The following is a 22291-nucleotide window of genomic DNA, read 5'->3' on the forward strand; positions in this document are numbered from 1 at the left end:
TTGCCACGTCAGTTATTAATGCTGCCCCTAGCTGTTAAATGTTTCCCTTTTCTGTTGGTAAGGTGTATACATTTTGTTTTTCCAAGGTATTTTGTTAATGTGAAAACTAAGTGTGTAATCTATGATAAGCGCTGTGGAAATGTGCGAAAAAATTGAAAAGAAATAATGTAAATGCTAGTGGCAGCATTAATAACGGGAGTGGCCAAAAAGTGGGTGTTCACTGTTGTAGAACATTATAATTCTAAATATAAGCCTGTAAGCACTGATAATCGCTTGGATAATTTACGAATAAGTGTAAAATATAAAAATTAGATGCAGCATTGTTCAGGTTCACCATTTTTTTTTTTTTTTAATTATTTTGCAATTTGAAATTTTTGTGTGTTTTAAAGGTTTTAAAAGGGTATACGTGCCCAATAGCTAACCCTAATTGGGTTGGCATACTCTACTAAATATTTAAAGCCAAATATTTCAGAAAAATGGTTAAAAAAGGCCAAATTTTCACAAATAAAAAGTTAAATTGAAACCACTTTGTAAAAGAAAAAAATACATAAATGTTTATATATTTACGCACACTTTTTTTTTTCAATTTAACTTTTTATTTGTGAAAATTTGGCCTTTTTTTAACCATTTTTCTGAAATATTTGGCTTTAAATATTTAGTAGAATTTTACATGTCATTGTTATTTTTTGTGCTTGTGTAGATTGGTTATGTTAGAAACTGATGCATTTCATATACATTGAAGAGTTTAACATCCAAATAATCGTGTTTTATTTATTAGGAAAAAAAAATTTATGATTGGTCTTGAAAAAAAAAAATTTATTATGATTGGTCTTGAAAAAAAAAATTTATTATAATTGGTCTTGAAAAAAAAATTTATTATGATTGGTCTTGAAAAAAAAATTTATTATGATTGGTCTTGAAAAAAAAAATTATTATGATTGGTCTTGAAAAAAAAATTTATTATGATTGGTCTTGAAAAAAAAAAATTTATTATGATTGGTCTTGAAAAAAAAAATTATTATGATTGGTCTTGAAAAAAAAAATTATTATGATTGGTCTTGAAAAAAAAAATTTATTATGATTGGTCTTGAAAAAAAAATTATTATGATTGGTCTTGAAAAAAAATTTTATTATGATTGGTCTTGAAAATAAAATTTATTATGATTGGTCTTGAAAAAAAATTTATTATGATTGGTCTTGAAAAAAATTTTATTATGATTGGTCTTGAAAAAAAAAATTTATTATGATTGGTCTTGAAAAAAAAAATTTATTATGATTGGTCTTGAAAAAAAAAATTTATTATGATTGGTCTTGAAAAAAAAAAAATTATTATGATTGGTCTTGAAAAAAAAAATTTATTATGATTGGTCTTGAAAAAAAAAGGAAATTGCAAGATTTCATTAAAAAAAAATATGTTGTGGGAAAAAAATTATTTGTAAAAATTAAGTTTGTTGTATTTCATTAAATAAACTTCCAGAATTTTTTTTTTCAGCACAACAATTAAAAAAACACAAATATTTGGGAGCTAACCTCTTCAATTTAGTCCAGAGTTAGCATCTTCAATATAGCCGTAATCTCTATATAGCATTAATAAAGGTAATATTCAAGGTTTAAAAAGTTAAATTTGTTGTTTCTCAGCGCCTTTTACATTCACCTTAATGTGATGACATTTTTGTTTTTGTATAATCTGTAAACGAATAGCAAATAGTCCTGCCATAAGCAAATCAATGCACATACATGCATTGTTTGGCCATCGAAAAGCAAAATGTTCTTACATAAAAACAAATGGTCGTCGACAATTTTACATGCGATAATGATTATCATAATGCCGGAAAACCTATAAATCTCGTCAAGTTGCATGGTAAAGATAAAATAATTTACAAAGAAACTACTGTAGTTTTCTAATTGTTTTTTTTTGTGCGTGTGTGCGTGCATGTTTTTATCAAAAATCTTTATATAAAAGACGCAAATATTTGGGAGCTAAAGTCTTCAACATATAAATGCTTGTGTAATGCGTCGGTTTAAAACATCACCAATTTACATGTGTTGTGTTGAATGGTATATAAACACAATAACAAGGGCTGTTTTTTCTTGTTGTTTTGACGAAGACTTTGTAATATGTCTCTTAGTGACGCCATATTTTAATGCTAGTAAGCGTTCGTTTATGAAGCATAGAATTGGATTCCGGAATATTAGAATATATAGAGCTCAGCCAATCAGAATAGGTGAATTCTGAATGTGTAAAAAAATGGTGTTCGAAAGCTATATAAGATAGTGGCTATTAGCTTAGATGTATTGAATGTGTATGTGGCATCTGTTGTTGCAAATCTACGATACTTTGGCCCAGATAATTTCTGCAGTCATTTTATTATATAGGAGACTAGCAGGTTGCCCTGCATTTCCCAGTCGTAAAATATGCATAAATATTATATTTTAATTCAAACAGAAACTGAGATATATGCATGTGAGCATTGTTTTTTCTAAACAATTCACTTGTAAGTAAAAAAAAAAAATACTGAAGCTGAGATTGAAATCAAAACCTGAAGACGAGTCAAGTATGATAACTATTAGACCAGCTTGACACGATGTTCAAAAATTTTTTTTTCAAACCTATTTATATTTAACATAATGAATCTGTCATGTAACCCATGCACATTCATGAAACAGCAGATAAAAATCCAACGACCCTCACGCACCAATTTTTCAATTTTCACCTCTTAGCAGCCCATTTTTTCCTGATGAAAACCAATTAAAAAGTTTTCCACATGTCTGAATACTCTATATACGAAATTTCAAGTCAAAAATTTGTTGAGTATATAGGTTGAGGATCATCCCCACACATTATCACTTTTATACATAAAACTAATAAGAGTATGAAAAAAAAAAACATATCTTAATAAAAATCTGCATATCTTATTCCACCGTTATATATTTTAATTTGTGCCTGTTTAACTGTATTCTATTAAGTTAATATAAAAAGTTTTATTTCATTACTTAACACTCTCTGCTAAGATTAACACTTATAGTAGATCTTTGTAATAATTTATATGAAATAAAGAGTTGTGGGTAATATTAATCTAATGTGTTAATGCGACAATGTATATAAAGTTTTAAACCAAATCAAATTTGCTTCATATATTTTATATATATATATATATATATATATATATATATATATATAAAATATATGAAGCAAATATATATATATATATATATATATAAAATATATGAAACAAATATATATATATATATATATATATATAAAATATATGAAACAAATATATATATATATATAAAATATATGAAGCAAATATATATATATGTATATATATATATATATATATATATATATATATATGTATATATATATATATATATATGTATATATATATATATATGTATATATATATATATATATATATATATATATATATATATATATATATATATATACTGACCGTCAAAGTTAAAAAAAAAAAATTGAACCTACATATATCCAAATAAGCGCAACTTTTACAACTCTGCGATCTCTATCTTATCAGCCAATTTTTGCTCTAAACATTTGAAATTTTACATAAAGGTTATTCAGACATAGAGCAAGCTTTTTAATCGGTTTTTGGCCGAAAATCTGGTCGCCAAGGAGTCAAAGTTCAAAAGATTTGACCTTTGCAAACTATTCAGTCAATTTTTGGTCTAAACATTTGAAATTTTACATAAAGCTTTTTAATCAGTTTTTGGGCGAAAATCAAAGTTAAAAGAGTTGAATTTTGCAGACTCTACCAAACTCCTCCGTCAATTCCAGATTTCTAGACACTAGTCTAAACACTTGAAATTTTAGATGTAGGTTACCTGGAAAAGAGTCAAACTTTTTAACATATATACCTATGCACATAAAGTTATGAACAGTACATAGGACCTGAGCAAAGCTGAGCTGAACTGCTAGTATTATTTTTAAAAACTAATACACAATAATTTTTGCAAAAAAATTTAATTATGATTCATTTATCACAAAATTTTAAAACAGTGTTATATTTAGAGATTTTTTAGATGAGGGTTAATAATCTGTAGCATTTGGACAATTGTTTTATCTTAGACGTTATTGTCACATTTTGTTTGATATAAACACCAACCTTCTTAAGGTGTATCTTATTAAAGTAGAGAATTTCAAATGAAACCCTTTAATATATATCAAGATGAAATTCATACCAGAATTGCTCACAAGGACCTGTGGCATAATGGATATAAGTGCTAAGTAATAATCAGTTTAAAGTGACAATCTTCTGGAGGTTGGAGGTTTAATCCTCAGTGCAGGCGATATTAATACAATTACAAGTTAATGCAATCTTTCAAGTGGTCATGACTGACAGAAGAAGAGCAAACTACCATTGTTGATTAAATAAGTGTTTTGTTCAAAATCCTATAAAGTTTGCCGTAAAGATTCGAGGATTTGGTGAATGTAACTTAAAGTAGGTCAAAGGTCACATCAATCAAAATTTTGTGAAAATAACATTTAACATATGAACAGTAGTTCAAATAATCCAAATACAAAACAATATTTTCCATAATGTTCGATAACGGAGAATGTAACAACACAATATCTGTTTTTGCAATATTTACAAAACAATATTCACAAAACAATATTTACAAAACAATATTTACAAAACCTTTGATGGATTTTCCCAAGAAATTGACCCTTAGTTAGTTAAGATTTTGTTTACTGCAAGATATTTATTCACATTGCATTACAATTTCTGCATGTTGGTATATACAAGGAAACAGGGAGCAGCGATGGAATTAAAAAAAAACAAAAAAACAGGCAGTTCAAAGAAAAAAAAAATATTAGGTTAAAAACTTTCAGGCATGTGGGCCCTCTCCAGGGAAGAGGTGAGATTTTGGTAATTGTCAGGTTGGTCGGTTGTATTTATGTTGAGAGGGGGGGGCACAAGTGCAGGAAGTTCATCAGAACCCAGATATAACAATACTCCGTGAATGGGCAAATGGTGTTTTCTTTTTATAGAAATATAGGATACTGACAGGTATGAGAACTTTACTAGGCCAATAGAGGTGACCCATCTTCCTTGCAGCAAACTTGGCAGTATCTTCTATGTGTTTATTCAAATTTATATTGCAGGCATTTTGGTTACTTATTCTATCATATTAATCCTATTTTTGAAACCAAACTCTTCAGGATATTGAAAAAAAAAAGGAGTGTTGATATAAAATCAAAATACTATAATTCACATAAGTGTGAGGTTACTAATGAGCAGCTGACTGTGATAATTTCTTATTGATGTATGCTAGCACCATCAAGGAGGTAGTGAGAATTGCGAGTGAGAATAGTCTCATAACAGAACAGATACTGCACTATCTTCCCCCCACCATCACCACCAAAAAAATGTAATCTTTGGAAGCATGGTAGTATGATGACAGAACAGATACTCCACTACTTTTTCTCCAAATAGGTAATCCTTGGGAAAATGGTCCAATGATAACAGAACACGTGCTACATGAGCCATCTCCACAACAAAGAGGTAGTGCCTGAAAGTGTTGTCTCATGGCAATAGAACACATATTGAATTGAGCAGTGAAAGAATAAAAATAAAATAGAAATCAAACACTTTCAGATTTAGACAAATCTATTAGTAATAGATGGAGGAATCAGGGAGCCAAAGTTTTCAGGAGTTGGATTTAAATCTTTGCTGAAAAAGAACAAAAATTACTTAATTTTTTATACGTGGATTGGATTATTTGGATTCCTCAGATACTATTCTCATCTTCAGCATTATTTTCACAACGTTTCAGTCAGTGTAATCTTTGACCCTCTTCAGGTGAATTTTGGCAAACTCTGGAATCTTTCTGTTAAACCCAGGAATCAGCACAGAATTTCGAATGTAACTGTTTATTTAATCCACAGAGGTAGCATGCTCTCATTCCATCAGCCACGACCAGGTAGAAGTCCTAATCAATTTGCTATTGTATTTTGGGTGTCACCCACACTAAGGATTGAACCTACATATATCCAAATAAGCGCAACTTTTACAACTGAATTTTACTGAATTTACATACTCTATCTACTGTGCTTCGAGTTCAATAAAAAGATTCCAGAGTTTGATAAAATACATGTTTGATAAAATACACCCGAAGAAAGCTGGAGATCCCATCGACTGAAACATTGTGCAAATAATACTCAACACAAAAATAGTAGTCTGAAAAATCCAAAGAACCAAAATATTGATTAGTTTGTTTTTTTTCAAATAATCTTAAATCAATATTCTTTAACCGTTTCTGAATTTTTGAGATGAGGATTGGTTATTTATACTATTTGGATTCATCTTGCTACTGTTCTCATCTTGAATGTCATTTTCACAATGTTTCAGTCGATGTAACCTCTGACCTTCTTCAGGTGTATCTTGTCGAACTTGGGAATGTTTTTGTTGAATTCTGGAATTTGGATGGAAACTTGAACTGAACCCTTTTTTACTTCACAGGGGTAGCATGATCTCATTCTGTCAGCCATGACTGGATAGAGATCCTAAGTAATTTGCAATTGTAGTTTTTGGTCGCCCACACTGAGAATTGAACCTTCAACCTTCAGGAGAATATCACTTTCTCAAATGATTTTTCCAAGTTCTCTAACCACTGTGCAATGGGTTCTTGCATTAGAGTAGGTGACCGAAAAATACAATTGTGAGCTACTTAGGACTTCTATCTAGTCATGGCTGACGGAACCAGATCATGCTATCCTCATGTATTAAATGAAGGTTTCCATCCGAAATTCCATCCAAATTCCCAAGTTCAACAGAAACATTCCCCGAGTTTGATGACACATCAGAAGGTTGAAAGTTTCATTGACCAAAACATTGTGAAAATGGAACTGTAGATAAGAACAGTAATCTGATGAATACAAATTATACGAATTAAAATTAAATATTATTATTAATTGTTTTGATTTATTTTATTCGTTGTGTTTTAATCAGAATGAAGAGAAGGAAAGAGTTTTGTCTTCTTTTTTTTATCGATTAGTTTCATCTTATTGATTAGTTTTGTCTTTTTTTCATAGTAATAGAGAGAGGGGGGAAATTTTGTGTTTTTTTATCATATCGATTTTTTTTTTAAAAAAGCAACAATCACATAAGGTGTGTTGAACTGACTTCCTCCAATGACGGAAATGTTATGAAAATGACACTCAAGATGAGAACAATAGTTCGATGAATCCAAATGATATGGATGCTTTAAACGTTTCACTTGACAATAATCTTTTTGGCATGAGAGTTCATATGATATTTCAAGGAACACTTATAAGAAAACGATTTGCTGCATACTTCACAAGAAAATGGTGTCTCTCCGGTGTGGATTCTCATGTGGGTTTTCCATGTATATTTTTTTTGGAAAGCTTTGCCACATACTTCGCACGAAAATGGAGTTTCTCCTGTGTGAGTTCTTTGATGATCTCTTAAGCCGCCTCTTCCTGAAAAAGCTTTTCCACACACTTCGCAACGATAAGGCATCTCTCCCGTATGCATTCTTCTGTGAATCGTCAAGTTACACTTCTTCGTGAACGACTTCCCACATAAGTCGCAAGGATACGGAGTTTCACCTGTGTGAGTTCTCATATGCGTCATTAGAGTGCATTTGACCGAAAAGGCCCTGCCGCAAACCTCGCAAGTGAATGGCGTCTCCTTCGTATGGATTCTCAAATGGACAACAAGGTTATCCTTTTGCGAAAATGCTTTGCCACAAAAGTCGCAAGAATATGGCATCTCTCCTGTATGAGTCCTCATATGAATTTTCAATGAACCATTCTCGGAAAAAGCCTTCTCACATATTTCACAAGAAAATGGCGTCTCTCCGGTATGAGTTCGATAGTGCGTTCTCAAGTTTCCTTTTGTGCAAAATTCCTTGCCGCATGCTTCACACGTGAATGTAGTCTCTCCAGTATGAGTGTTCATATGAGCTTTTAAAATTCCTTTCAGAGTAAAGGCTTTGCCACAAATTTCACAAGCAAAGGGCATGTGGCCACTATGGATTTTCTCGTGGGAGACTAAGTATCTCTTTTGAGAAAAAACTTTGCCACATACTTGACAAGAGAATGGAGTCTCTCCTGTGTGTATTTTTATATGGTTTATCAATCCATCTTTCCTAGTAAATATTTTGTTGCAAATTTCACACACATGTGGAGATGTTACATGCATTGTGAATGTATACGTTTTTTTTTAAAGAATATCTAAGACAATATGGAAAATTATGGATTATGTTTAGGGAGAAGGCTTAGGATTAATAGTAGGCTATTTTTATTATAATCCTTTCATCAAGAAGTTAATTAGAGTTTAGTTATCACCTCAAGTGCCATTTTGATCTTACGTGATCTACTGACATGCAAAGATTAAAATTTTGAAATAAAATTATCATATAAACAATTTCTGCACATTAAGAGTATACAGGTCAGTCGAGAAATTCTACCGCGTTTTCTTTTTTGTGTAAATTATTTATTTTTTATTTAAGAGTTCTCAACTGTTAACTATTCTGGACTTTTACCAATAATATAATTTAATTTACAATTTACTGCTATAGTTAATGAGTGAATATGATCCTGTTTAAAATGAAAATTCATTTTCTTACCAACTTTAATGCTCGAGTTTTGTTTTATGGCTGATTAACTGTTTTCTGGGTTATTCAATGTCGAATCCAGTAATTTTGGAAACAGTTTTTATACTTTAAGTTCTTTATATCCTCAAATATTTATTCATGGAGTTTAGTTTGGTTGTTTTGTTTTACAAGACATCAATCATTTTCGGTTATTTAATGCCAAATCCATATCTTCAAATATTTATTCATGGTGTTTGGTTTATTTCCTAGTTGTTTTTGACTTTGCAGAACATGATTGAGTTTTCAAAGAAAAAACACAGTAGCATCAATGTTTTGTGCATTTTTTTTTGTGCAAGTATCTTCAGACAGGCTGATCTGGTGGCACCAGAACTAAAAGAGGAAAGTTGGGTTTTGTAGAACATGGCTCAATAATAACGATTTAATTTAATTTTCTTTTAAAATTGTTAAATTTCGTTGACTCATAGTCAAGAAAATTATTTTCCCCAAACTCAAATCTGGCACTTAAATTTTTATTAAGTATAATTTTTACAAAAAAAAAATGCTAGGAATATGCAATTGTTTTTTTTAATATAAAAATAACACCAATTTCTCTTATATATATATATATATATATATATATATATATATATATATATAGAGAGAGAGAGAGAGAGAGAGAGAGAGAGAAGTACAATGCTGCACGTATCATAGAATGCAGAAAAATATCTGGCTCAGAAATTGACCATCCAAAATTTCATTTATTCATTTTGAAAAAATGATTGCACTGTTAAAAATTCAGAATTAATGTCCACTCCAATTAAGAGACACTCTGGGTAATAAGGTTTTATGTCCAGTGATAAAACAGCCCATCATTTTCAATTCTAGATATAAAATTCAGAAATTTGAAGCTTCATTCACACATCTTGTTGTTGTTGTTGTTGTTGTTAAAAAATGTATTTCCAATCTGAAACATGTAAAAAAAAAAAATTTATTTCAGTATTATTATTTATAGTTCAAATTTAATTTATTCTTGTTTAAATCAAAATCAAACTCAGACTTTAGTCAGTCATGTTGAAGATCTACCTTAAACTTTAGCATAAAAAAAATGATCATGTAAAAACGCCATAAAAAAGAAACACCTACCTTTTTCTTTAACTCTACAATTAACCAAGTATTTATAACAATGCAAAAAGTAAATTTTAAAAATCTAGTTTCGATGAATGTGTGTGTGTGTGTGTGTGTATGTGTGTGTGTGTGTGTGTGTGTGTTTTCTGGTCGGCTACCTCATTTGTATCTGTTAAGTTTGTCAGGGTTCAATGTCCCCTATTTACAGATTTCTAGTTTACTGTGTTCTGAAAGTAAAAGAAATGAACAATCATAAAATTTTGAAGTTGTACAATGTCCAATAGAACAAAAAAGTTGTGTAAAAAAAATAAAATGCTACCATAATCAAGAAAAGTTACTTTTCTATCTACCTGTATATGCAAATATGCAGTTTAAGCTGTAAAGATAGCTTCTGACTCTTGCATGACTAAAACAGACAGCGTGTCAACTTACACTGTTGTGACGTCACTTAAACAGACATCAATGATTGATTCAATTTCTTTTTTACACTTAATGGTAGTAAACAAATATTTTAGTTTTAAATGATGTTAACAAGCATTAAACAACAAATTAATAAATTTTAAAAAGAATGTCGGTACTACTACACTTAAATAATAATCTTATCACTTAGAAGGCCATGGGGAAGAAATAAAGTACGTTTTTAAATTTAAAGAAATAAAGCATTCTTTTTAAATTGAAATAATAAAGCATTCTTTTTAAAATTGAACAAATAAACCATTCTGGTGCTTTATTTTCTAAAATAGTATTTTCAATTATAATTCAAGTTTTACCACATCTTTATTTTAAATAGTGGACAAAAATATACACTTGATTTTTTTTTTTCTTTAGACAATGAACTTTTTATATATTTATTTTTTTTCTGTTCGTTTTATTGTCTGGAGGAAGAAGTAAGAAAGAATAAAACGGTTTTGTAAAATTCAGCAAACGTTTTGAAATTGCTAATGCTGACAAAGCAAAATGGACGAATTGAAAGTAGCGTTGGAACATTTGACATAGTTGCATATCGATGCTGCAAAGTGTCACTCACATTCCGAAAAACACTGGACTGAACGTCAAATATGATTCGAGGAGCAGCAAAAGGAATTGCAAAAACAGTTAGCTGAATGTCAATTATGAACAGAGGAGTTACTTACGGAAATTGTGAAGAATAATGCAAACGTGAAAAGCAATTCAGCATTTTCTCAGAATGCAATATGGACCGCGATAGACAATTTTAAATACGAGGAAGAGGAAAATCATTCGCAGCACATTTTTGGCGTTATGAAGATTTTTTTAATATTGACTGCAGCAACTGGTCTGATCAAAAGAAAACCAGACTTCTACTACGAAAATTGGAAATGGCTGAGCATGATAAATTCGTGGATTACATCTTGCCTCGGAAAACAGCAGATTTATCATTCAATGAGACAGTAAATTTGTTAACGGAGCTTTTCTTGCCGAAAACGTCTCTTTTCCATAGGCGTTGGAGGTTTGAATGTGGTAAAAGATGATAATGACGATTTCGCCACCTACGCAGCTGTAGTGAACAAACACTGTGATGACTTTAAGTTGTCTGAACTAACAGCAGACAATTTTAAATGTCTTGTGTTTGCGCAACAATCTTGGGAAAAGAAGCGGAAATCAGGTGCAAAGTCCTTACAAAATTAGAAAATGAACCGAACTTAACACTTCAAAAATTGACTGAGGATTGTCAAAAAGTAGAAATTATAAAAAAGATGCAAGAAATATCGAAGCAGGCATCGCGAATATAAAAAAGTAACTAAGAAAAAAATGTCGAAATGGCACACCAACTCGTTAACCACCAAAACTCAGAAAAACTAAAAGCACTGAGCGCTTGTTTCAGATGTGGTGGAATACATTGGGTAAGGGATTGCCCATTTTTAACAAAAAGATGCCATTTATGCAATAAGATCGGTCATAAAAGTTTGCACTGTAGGAAAACTCAGAATAGAAGCTGTGTACGTCAAATAAGAACTAAGGACGTCTTAGATAAAAATCTATGTTAACATTTTCGGCAAGACTATTAAATTCCAATTAGACAGTGGATCGGATCTTTCAATAATAAATCTCAAAACGTGGAAAATATTACGAAAGCCGACTATATTAAAAACTAACAGAATGGCGACGGCCGTTAATGGTACAAAAATTCATTTTGAGGGTGAATTAATTACAAACGTCACTTTACGGGGGAAAACAAGAAAACTAAGATTGTATGTGCTAAAAGATAGTGAGAACCTGTTCGGTTCTGACAGCATGGAGGAGTTTCGTCTCTGGGATCTTCCTATATCCAAATTCTGCAAGAAAATAGATACCCGCCCAGCAGAAGCGGAGAAACTTATAACTTGTTTTAAAAAAGAATTCACAAACGTATTTACTCCTGACCTGGGGAGATGTACAAAAATGGCCGCAGATTTTAAGTTGAAACCTGGCACTCAACCGGTGTTTAAAAAGAAACGTAATGTCCCGTTCACTTCCCTGAACAAAATAAATCAGGAACTAGACAGATTAGAAAGCATCAGTGTACTGGCTAAAATTGAATATAATGAGTGGGCTGCTCCGGCAGTTTACGTAAAGAAAAGGTCTAGGGAAATTCACGTTTGTGCTGACTTCGCGACCAGACTCAACGGGTCCTTAGAAGATTTTCACTATCCATTACCTAGTCCAGAAGAAGTGTTTATGAAATTAAATAGCGGCAAGTTTTTTCTAAGATCGACCTAAGCAACGCTTACCTACAGATTCCGGTAAACAACAAAAATGCCAACCTCCTCTGTATTAATACACATCGGGGTTTGTACAAATACGAAAGACTCACATATGGTATCAAGTTGGCACCCGAAATATTCCAGCAAGTAATGGATACCATGCTGTCCAGCTTGGACACCGCAATCGCATATCTTGATGACATTATCATAGCGAGCAAAAGCAGGGAGGAACATGAAAAACATATCAGACAAGTATTCAGTCGAATACAAGATTATGGATTTAAGATCAAAGCAGATAAAAGCGAGTTCTTTTTAAAAACAATTAAATACTTGGGTCAAATAATCGATAAAGATGGCAGACGCCCAGACCCAGATAGGGCGACTGCTATTAAAGAAATGCCGGCACCAGTAAACATAAATCAATTGCAGAGTTTTTTAGGTTTGGCAAATTATTACCAGGGATTCATCCCAAATATGCACAAATTGCACGCACCACTTAATGAATTGATGAAAAAGGATAATGCTTGGGAGTGGACAGAAGATTGCCAGACATCATTCCAAGATATAAAAAGAATCCTGACTTCAAAACTATTCCTCGCACATTTCAACCTGCAGTTAGACATAATAGTAGCTAGTGGCGCTAGTCAATATGGCGTCGGTGCGTGCATGCTACATCGAATGCCGGATGGCTCGAAACAACCTATTGCATCACGGACTCTCTTGCCAGCAGAAAAGAATTATTCTCAGATTGAGAAAGATGCCCTAAGAATTATATTTGCAGTTTCAAAATTCTACCGGTTCTTGTACAGAAGATATTTTTTTCTACAAACCGACCATAAGCCGTTGATATCCATTTTTGGATCAAAAAAAGGACTTCCAACATTCACTGCGAACCGACTATTAAAATGGGGAACTATTCTGCTGAACTATAATTTTACAATTCAATTTCTCCCCTAAAAACAACTAGCCCATGCAGACAGTCTATCGAGACTGATTCCTGCCAAAATGGAACTTCTTGAAGATTCAGTAATCGCGGCACTATATTTTAATAGTGATGTAAAAACCATGATAAACAATATTATCCGCAAACTGCCGGTAACACTTCAGGAAATTAAGTCAGAATCCCTAAATTTCATTCAAACCACGAAGCAGAAATTAACACTGTGTGACACCAGTTCAGATATTTTTTCTGGTTGCGATGAAATACTGTTATACGGTGGAAGGGTTGTCATCCCACAAACCCTTCAAAAAAGAATTCTCAGGGATTTTTACATGGGGCATCCAGGAATAAACAGAATGAGAAGCCTAATGAGAAGTTTTGTTTATTGGCCAGCTATGAACCAAGATATTACCAACATGATGAACAGATGCAAAGGCTGTGCTTTGGCTGCAAAAGCACAACCGATGACATATAAACCTTGGCCTTAGGCTGAACAACCATGGTGGAGGATCCACATTGATTATACGGGACCTGTGGAGGATTTTTACTACCTGATAGTAGTTGACTCTTACTCTAAATGGCCAGAGGTACTAAGATGCAAAAAACCGACCACGGCAACACCGACAAATTTTTTATTGGAATTGTTTGCACACTGTCTGGTTAGCGACAAGGCTACACAGTTCACCTCAACAGAGTTCACAGAATTCTGCAAGACATATCAAGTCAAGCATATTACGACACCCCAGTACCATGCCAGAAGCAATCGCCAGGCTGAACGCTTCGTCAATACGCTTAAAAGGACATTAAATAAGGCGTCCGGTACACAGACAGAAAAGGCCCTTCAGCAATTTCTGCAGATTTACAGAATCACGAGAAATCCAAACAAACCAGATGCAGGATCCCCAGCAGAAATCATGTTTGGACAGAAAAAAAATCCATATTTGATAAACTGCTACCCAAACACATAGTACACAACCTAACCTCTACAATGCCAACAAAACGGGTTAACAGCGGAGATAACGTATATTTTAGACATTTTAGAAATAATGTTTTTTTTTGGGAACAGGGCACAATCTTAAGAAGAATCGGCCATGTTACATACATCATTCAGGGCCCAAAATTCGAACATAAGAGGCACTGAACCAAATCAGGAAACGCTTCTACGAGGATCAAGAAGAACCACCGCAGGACGGCAGTGAGGCGATTAAAACTGTGTATAACTGTTTTGATATAAACCCTACAAAAGTGATGTCAGAACGAGACTCTCCGATAGAAAGAGGAAGCGCACAGATCCCTTGGTGGTCTGCCACAAAAGGAAGAAATACTGATTGTCACAACCGCGGAAATCAGCTTGGGAGGGGGGTGTTGTGAGGGAATCACCCTCCAAATGGACTGTTCTATTCATTATATAAACCATAGACCTTTTGATCCCAGGTGTGGATTAAACACCAGAGCTCCCGGAGTCTTTATCGTCACGTTGGTTTGTTATTTTTCCTGCGATTGTTTTACATATTATTATTATTATTGTTATTGCCGTGTTAAATTTGCTTTATTTGTTAAAGTTGTTATTGCTGTTATCTTCCTGCTGTTATTTTTGAACGAGACTTTTACCTTTTTTTTTAAATTTTTTTTTTTCCCCTCTCTAACCCGTCGGCCATGGCGTCCGCCAGCAATGTGCCGTCGGAAGAGGACAAAAGTGGCGAACAAAAGAATGGGTGGGCAAAACCACCCAAAGTTAAAATAGACGTTAACAACTTTTTAACGGAAGCAAGGAAATGTTTGCAATATGTTACAGAAACAGGAGTTACGTTAGAAGCACCACGGTTACAGGAATTTGCCAAGAAAACGATCTCACTTTTTGTGGTAGATCGCAAGACCAAAAAATTGATCAGGTCAACTAAGGAAACTGTAACTAAATTACTGGCAATGGCAGGAATGCGTGCGGATCGTGTAATGAAATGCAGAGGCTACAATACCTGGGCCGCCCTGTTTAAAACAGAAGAAGAATGCGTCGCACTAACTAAAAAAGAAATCATTACACAAGACTACATTTTAAGAATGGAGTACCTAGGACGGAGGAGAACGACTGTTTCCATTTTCGAAGTGCCAGGGGCGGTCCCAGGTGAATATCTAGCTGCCTACCTCCTGAAATTCGGTGATATTACTGGTATAGAGGTGGACCAGTACAACGGAGTCTGGTCCTTCGACATCCTTTTAAACAAAGAAGCTTTCCTCGAAATACCCTACTTCCTGGAAGCGGGAGCTGAAAAACTCCCCATTGTGGTCACAGGGAGGAGGCCGACCTGCTGGATTTGTAGTGAAGTAGGTCACTTAACCTACACATGTCCGAAAAAGACCAAAACCAATGTGACAAACACAACAAACCCTAAAGAGGTGATTGTTGGGCACCTCGAACCTGAGGCTAGAACGCCAAATATAAGCGAAAAAATTGAAGTGATTAAAGAAATCACAACAGAAGAATTCGAAAAAAAAATTCAACTCCGAGATGGAATCACCTAAAAAGAGAGAATGGACACTGGTACCGTTTTCTAAATCGCCTCGTAAAACGTACGCGGATAAACTGACCGAAGAGCAGATATTAGACATTAGGACCAGTAAAGACCCGGGGGGCAACAAGTTTAAGGCCCTGCTAAAAATAAAGGACTCGCTTGATGAAAAGCGCAAGCAAAGCGAGAAGAAAAAAGAAAAAGAAAAAATATTAAATTTCCCCGAATCTCTCTTCCCCGAAAAGCCTGCCCCTCCTCCAAAAGAGAAAAGATCACCCCGTAAAGCGCCACCCCTCTCTCCCGCAAACGTACCAAAAAGAGACCCAAAGTTGACAACCCTAGGCTCCCCATCCAAAAAGACCCCTAAACCGTCTCCATTCTGCTCCCCAAACAATACACCCCAAAACTCCCCCCCCCCGCTTCCCCTATGAAAATTGACATGCCCCCTCCTCCATCACCTCGCCCTTCTACTTCTGAAAAGAAAAGACAAAGAAGTCCCTCCGTGGAAAAAGACCAAAAAAAGAAAAGACCCCCTTTTTTTCAGGGCAAAGACGTGTGTAAGATCACGGCTAATATAGAGACCATATCCAAAAATCACGTTAGAAAAGACTACCGAAACCTCTACGCGGTGAAGCAGATAAGCAAACTGGACATTACAAACCCAGAAAATTTTCCTAATGCCAAAAGACTTTTAACTGTGGTCAGAAGTCGTGAAGAGGCCAAAGGAGTTTGGACTATGCTGGAGGAAGCAAACTCTGCTTTTAATATCATTCCTCCAGCAGCCTTTTTTAGCGACTCCGACATACTTAAAATGGAGAAACTATGTGTTGGACGGGTCCCCATAAAAATCCACCCTTCACTTTATAGAGCGATTAAGTTAACATTTCCTCTAGACATCGGTGGTCTGTCCCCTGATGGGGCCATCACTAATGAGATGACCTCAGGATCATTGGGGACAGCTGTCGGTGTCTTGGCACCGTCCATGTTTGTTAAGGATACCCAACCCTAGATAGATCACAATGGCTTTAAGGTTAGCTACTTTGAATGTCCGAGGGTTGAGGGACGCCTCTCGTAAACTTCGAGTTGCACGCGACCTTCAACGCCTCGGGGTGGATATATGCTGTGTACAGGAAACGCACTTCATTCCCAGTGATTATCAGGGTGTGCTGCTTAGAGACTTTCAGCTCTATTCAGCACATTTTGATTCCCACTCGAGGGGTGTTTCCTGGCTAGTTAGACGCACTCTTGATGCTTCGTGTGACCCAGTCTATGCTGATCCAGAGGGAAGAGTGCACGTGCTGGATGTTACCGTAAAGGATGTGGCATTTCGATTTATTGGGGTTTATGCTCCCAATAGCCATGGCGAGAGGGTTTCCTTTTTTCGGGGGATTGAGCCCTTCATGAATTCGTCTCGGCGGATAGTTTTAGCGGGAGACTGGAACGCGGTCCTGGATTCCGATTTAGATCGCGGGGGTAATACTTCAAGGGCTACTAACCAGAACCGGGATGCTAAGGCGTTTTGAGACTTTATTGACAAGTTTGATCTTGTCGATAAATTTCGAAACGAAAAGCCCGGGGATGTAGTTTGGACTTGGACAGGTAGACGCGGCTCCGATCCGGTGCAACTTTCGAGTTACATCGATCGGTTCTTAGTTAAGAGAGTCGACTTAGGGCTTTTAGACTGTCCAAGTTTTCATAACATAGTTTATTCGGACCATAGGTTAGTCCGGGTTCGGGTAAACTTAGATAGCGTTAAACCTAGGATGGCTAGTTACTGGAAGTTCAACACGTCGTTGTTCGACGTGAAGGGCTTCCGGGAACAGCTTTTACTAACAATACAGAGGGAATTGACGGGAGCCATTATCGGGAATAAGTGGTGGGGAAAACTTAAACAAGTAATTAGGTCCTTCGCTGCTGATTTTAGTCATCGACTCAATCTTAATTCTAGAGCAGCGAAAGCGGCACTAGATGATAGATTAAAAAGGGCGGTGGAGGAGGGGGATAGTGATAGTTATACTTTAATTAAGGCTGAACTGGACTCCCTGGATAACAGGAAGGACCAGGGTCTAGTAGTTAGGGCTAGGTTAAAAAGAGTGCCGAACGAGGCAACAAACATGGCCGCGTCAATGCGTGCGGAGGAGCGTCGACGTGCGACTGATCGACACATCGCCAGTGTCACATTGCCGGACGGACGAACCGTAACATCAAATGATGGAATCCTGGAGGGTTTTCGAGCTCATTTGTAGGAGCTTTTTACCATGGAGCCCGGTCTGGAGATTGAACAGTTTGACACGTATTTAGCTGACTTTTCTCGCCTTGAAGCGACCGAAGCAGCTACGTGTGAAGGTAGCATAAAAGAGGAAGAAGTCCTTGAGGCTCTGAAACAAGTCGGGCTAGACAGGACCCCTGGGATTGATGGTCTGCCTTACGAGGTGTACTTGAGGCTGTCGCCCATTTTTATTCCTTTGCTGGCCACACTCTTCAACTCCTGGTTTAGGAACGGGTCTATACCTCAGTACTTTACCAGGGGAATCATTAAATTGCTTCGCAAAGATAAAAATGGAGGGGATGGGATTAGCAATTTCCGGCCCTTAACGATGTTAAACACAGAGTTAAAGATTTTGGCCAAGATCTTAGCAAATCGTCTGCAGGTTGTTTTACATCGTCTCATAAGTCCCGAACAGACGTGTTCTGTTAAGGGCCGGACGATTCAAGATAATTTGCACGCGATACGCTTGATCATAGAGAAAGTCGACACAGAAGCCGCGCTGATCAATTTAGATCAGTCCAAAGCATTCGATAGGGTGGACCATCGTTACCTAGGGGCTGTTCTTTGCTCGGCTGGGTTTGGACCCCAGTTTCGCTCATGGATTCGCCTCTTGTATGCTAACCCCGGTGCTATGGTGGAGGTGAATGGGGTGAGATCGAAGCCCTTCAGGTTAACAAGATCTATCCGTCAAGGTTGTCCGTTATCACCCATGCTGTATGTCATCGCGCTTGAGCCCTTTTTGCGCCAGCTTAGGGTGAATCCGGTCCTTCGCGGGATTACTTTGCCAGGTGGTTCTACCCCAGTAAAGTATACCGCCTATGCCGACGACGTGACTGTGCTTGTAACGAGCAATGCCGAGATTAGAGTCGTCGACATGGAAACAAGACGGTATGCACAGGTAACAGGGGCCATAATCAACCACATTAAGTCTATTGGCTTACGTGTTGGTGCCTGGAGGGGAACGCCCCTTCAGGGGCCCTTTGGCTGGACTGATGGGCCCCGCAAGCTACTCGGCGTCTGGTTTGGCCCCGACCTCCAGCTGGAGAAAAATTGGTCGGAAGTGTTGAAAGCGGTCAAGACCACAGCTCATTTGTGGTCTTTGAGAAATCTAACTTTAAAGGGTCGGGCGGAGGTATGCAATACTCATATCTACCCCCTGATCCTATACCGTCTATCAGTGCTTCCACTCCCGAAGTCCTCACTACTTGAACTAGTGCGTGCTCTTTTCGCGTTCTTATGGCGCGGAAAGCAAGCCATGGTTGCTCGGGAGATCTGTTGTCTGCATCCGTCTGAAGGCGGTCTGGGTATGCCGAATATCAAAATACGTAGACACACTCTAAGGCTGATATACCTAGACCGAATGTGTACACCTGACTTAGGGAACGGTGTCTTCTGGATGGAAGACACTAAGAAAGCCTTTCCGGCTTTGGAGAGTGTGCATTCGGCTGAGGGGGAGGCACGCAGGAGGCCCCGAAACGAATGCCATTTCTATCGCGAGTGTCGACAGGCGTTGAAGTTCCTTCAACGGGTGAATGAAAGCCTCTCTGACACCCGGCTGTTGTCTCGCAAAGCGCTATATAGGGTTTTAGTGAGAGGATCTGTCCGAGACGAAAAGATTGAGGAGTTCGGTTTCACAAATGAGGAGCGTCGCTCGATGTGGCCTTGGGCGCCCGGGCTGAGCTGTTTCGATAACTACGAGGCATCGCTCACCTGGCTGGTAATCCGAGATGCCCTCTGGGTTCACAAAAAACTTTTCATAGCAGGTTTTACAATGACACCTAGTTGTGTCCGATGCGGAGAATGGGAGGAAGACCTAAGCCATGCTTTCTTCCGCTGCGCTATCGTTCGACCGTTATGTGAGTTAGTTGAGAGCTTCACGGTTCGCATACTGAACGGGCGTTTTTTTGTGCTGGATGCGGTTTCCCCGTGCTGCAATTGGGCGCCGAGTATGAAGAAAGAGGAACGTTATGTTTTTCTGTGTTTGCTAGCTGTTATGAGAGGCGTGATTTGGTCGACACGACAGAAGGAGGTTTACGGAGATGAGACCTTCACTGCTCCCCAGCTTGTTCTCATGTTCAAGCATCGGTTGAAAATGCGAATTAAGCTGGAGAAGGTGAAACTCACTCCTGTGAATTTCAACGAAAGGTGGGTGAAAGCTTCGCGACTGTGTAGAGTGACTGGAGCTGGCCTTGAATTCGTTTCTGATTTGATTTAGGTCAAAAAGGATTTTGGGTATCCTGAACTAACAAGACATCAGTATCGGACCGATTAGTTTAGTATGGGTTAGTTAGGCTTTATTGTTTGATTTTTTAACTTAGCTAGAGTATGTATGTGTTCATCGTCCCAGTCCCTCTTTTAGTTTGCCCTTGTCCCCCCCCCCTTTTTTTTTTTTTTCCCCACCTTAGGTTCGATAACCCCCATTCCCGACCCCAATTAGGTGACGGATGGACTGCTTTGTCAGTGATGCAGGTCGTCTTTGTGGTGTTTATTCAATAAAGTCAGTTTTCGTGTGGACCTGCGTCTTTTCGACTGACAAAGCTTTCTATCTGCCACAATTAGTAGTGGGGGGGCTCTTTTACTAACTACTATTTTTTCATTGTAAATATTTCATTCTTTTTGTATATAAAATTTTTAGCCCCAACCCCCCCACATCATGTATATATCATTTTTCGGGTTATAATTAGGATTCCCATAGAGTGATTCTGGTATTCTGGTGAAAGAGTCTAGTTAAGTTAACTTTATGTTAGATAGGTCCACATTACCCCCCCCCCTATTTTTGGCCATGTGCCACATTTTGTGTATATTTATGCAAATAAATATTAACACCAGAGCGGCCCTCGCCTGCTCGGTGACGTTTACTACTCTTTTCAGTTGTAACCTTTTTACGTTGTTGTTCCAGTAAAACATTGTTTAAACTCTATTCCGTTGTTCTGTTTTCTTTGTGGCTTATTGCAAGCCATAACAGTAAATTAATTATTTACTTTTTAATAGACAATTCAAAATGAGGGGGGGGGGCGTGAATTAAAAAAAAACGTTTGTCTAAAATATTATATTCGGTTTATTAGAAGGCATAAAATTGACCCTGAAAATATCGTAAAAATTGAATCAATAGAAAAATTTTGATAGATTTTTTAAGTTTAAAAATTGAAAAATACTTAACAATTGATTTCATTACTGTTTTTAAAAAAAATAAAAAATAATATTTCTATTATTTTTTTATACAACTTTAATAGTTTATTTTGGGAGTATAATCCATCAAGAAAATAAACAACCCACTTGTAAAAGAGAAATTATGAGTTTTTTTTTTTTTTTTTTTTTTTTATTCGCAGTTTCGTGTTAAGGGTGTCAAAAATTCCCCCAAAATTCTCATAACACTTATGTTCGGCCTAAACAGCTTTTTAAAAATTATAAAATTGGTGTATACGCAATAATAGATATTCAAGATTATAGGATTAACTCTTTGCTCTTGGCCCAATTAAACAATAATTAGAAGAAAAAAAATTATTTGATAACGTATTATTAGAAGGCTGTGTCGTCTTTTTAGCTATGTTGTTAGAGACGTGCTGGACTGCTGGACTGCTGGGTTAGAAGGGTTAAGAACGTTCTGGAGTTAAAAGTCAATGTAATATTATATAGCAAAGACGTTTTAAAAGCTTTCCATCTTGAACGAAAAAAAATGGTGTTTTCTATAACGAAAAAATATTGAATTTCAAGTAAAACAAATGGTACCTACGTAATTGTCAGGTCTCAAATAGTAACATATCCAAAAAGTACGAAAAACGATATGGTAAAAAATTAAATATTCATGAAGAAAGACATTCGTAAATTCTAGTGACTTAGTTTCAAAATCTACCGGTTTGTAATTGGAGAGTTAACAGGGGAGGTAATCTGTAAGAATTGAAATTGATTTGACTTACCGGGGGGGGGGGTCGGAAGGAAGAAAAGACACTGAACGTTATTGAGAAACTGGGTGTCTATTTCCTACTAAGTTAAATAGACATTCTAATCTCGTTGGAAATCACGTTGGAATGTATAAAACGAGTTGCCTCACTACGGGTTAGTGATTAAGAAGCTAGACTGATTACCTCGTTACTGTTGTTCGGCAAACGTTACCAGTTAATTGTTACCTTTACAAGGAAAGACTGCTTGTAAGCAACGTCAC

At 36.1% G+C, this 22291-nt stretch overlaps 1 protein-coding gene across 1 annotated transcript; it reads right to left on the reverse strand.

Annotated features, from left to right (window-relative positions):
- Positions 1-4099: 4099 nt before the first annotated feature.
- LOC145242239 (uncharacterized) lies at positions 4100-22006 on the reverse strand. The gene is made up of 2 exons (XM_080105242.1): positions 21863-22006; positions 4100-9550 (listed from the first exon to the last, which is right to left on the reverse strand). Exon 2 carries the CDS (start codon positions 8190-8192, stop codon positions 7242-7244), a length of 951 nt encoding a protein of 316 aa, XP_079961368.1. The 5' UTR covers positions 8193-9550; positions 21863-22006; the 3' UTR covers positions 4100-7241.
- Positions 22007-22291: the final 285 nt, after the last annotated feature.

The sequence above is a fragment of the Euprymna scolopes genome, chromosome 21, assembly GCF_053919585.1.
Source record: "Euprymna scolopes isolate OS-2025 chromosome 21, ASM5391958v1, whole genome shotgun sequence".
NCBI classification, from domain to species: Eukaryota; Metazoa; Mollusca; class Cephalopoda; order Sepiida; family Sepiolidae; genus Euprymna; species Euprymna scolopes.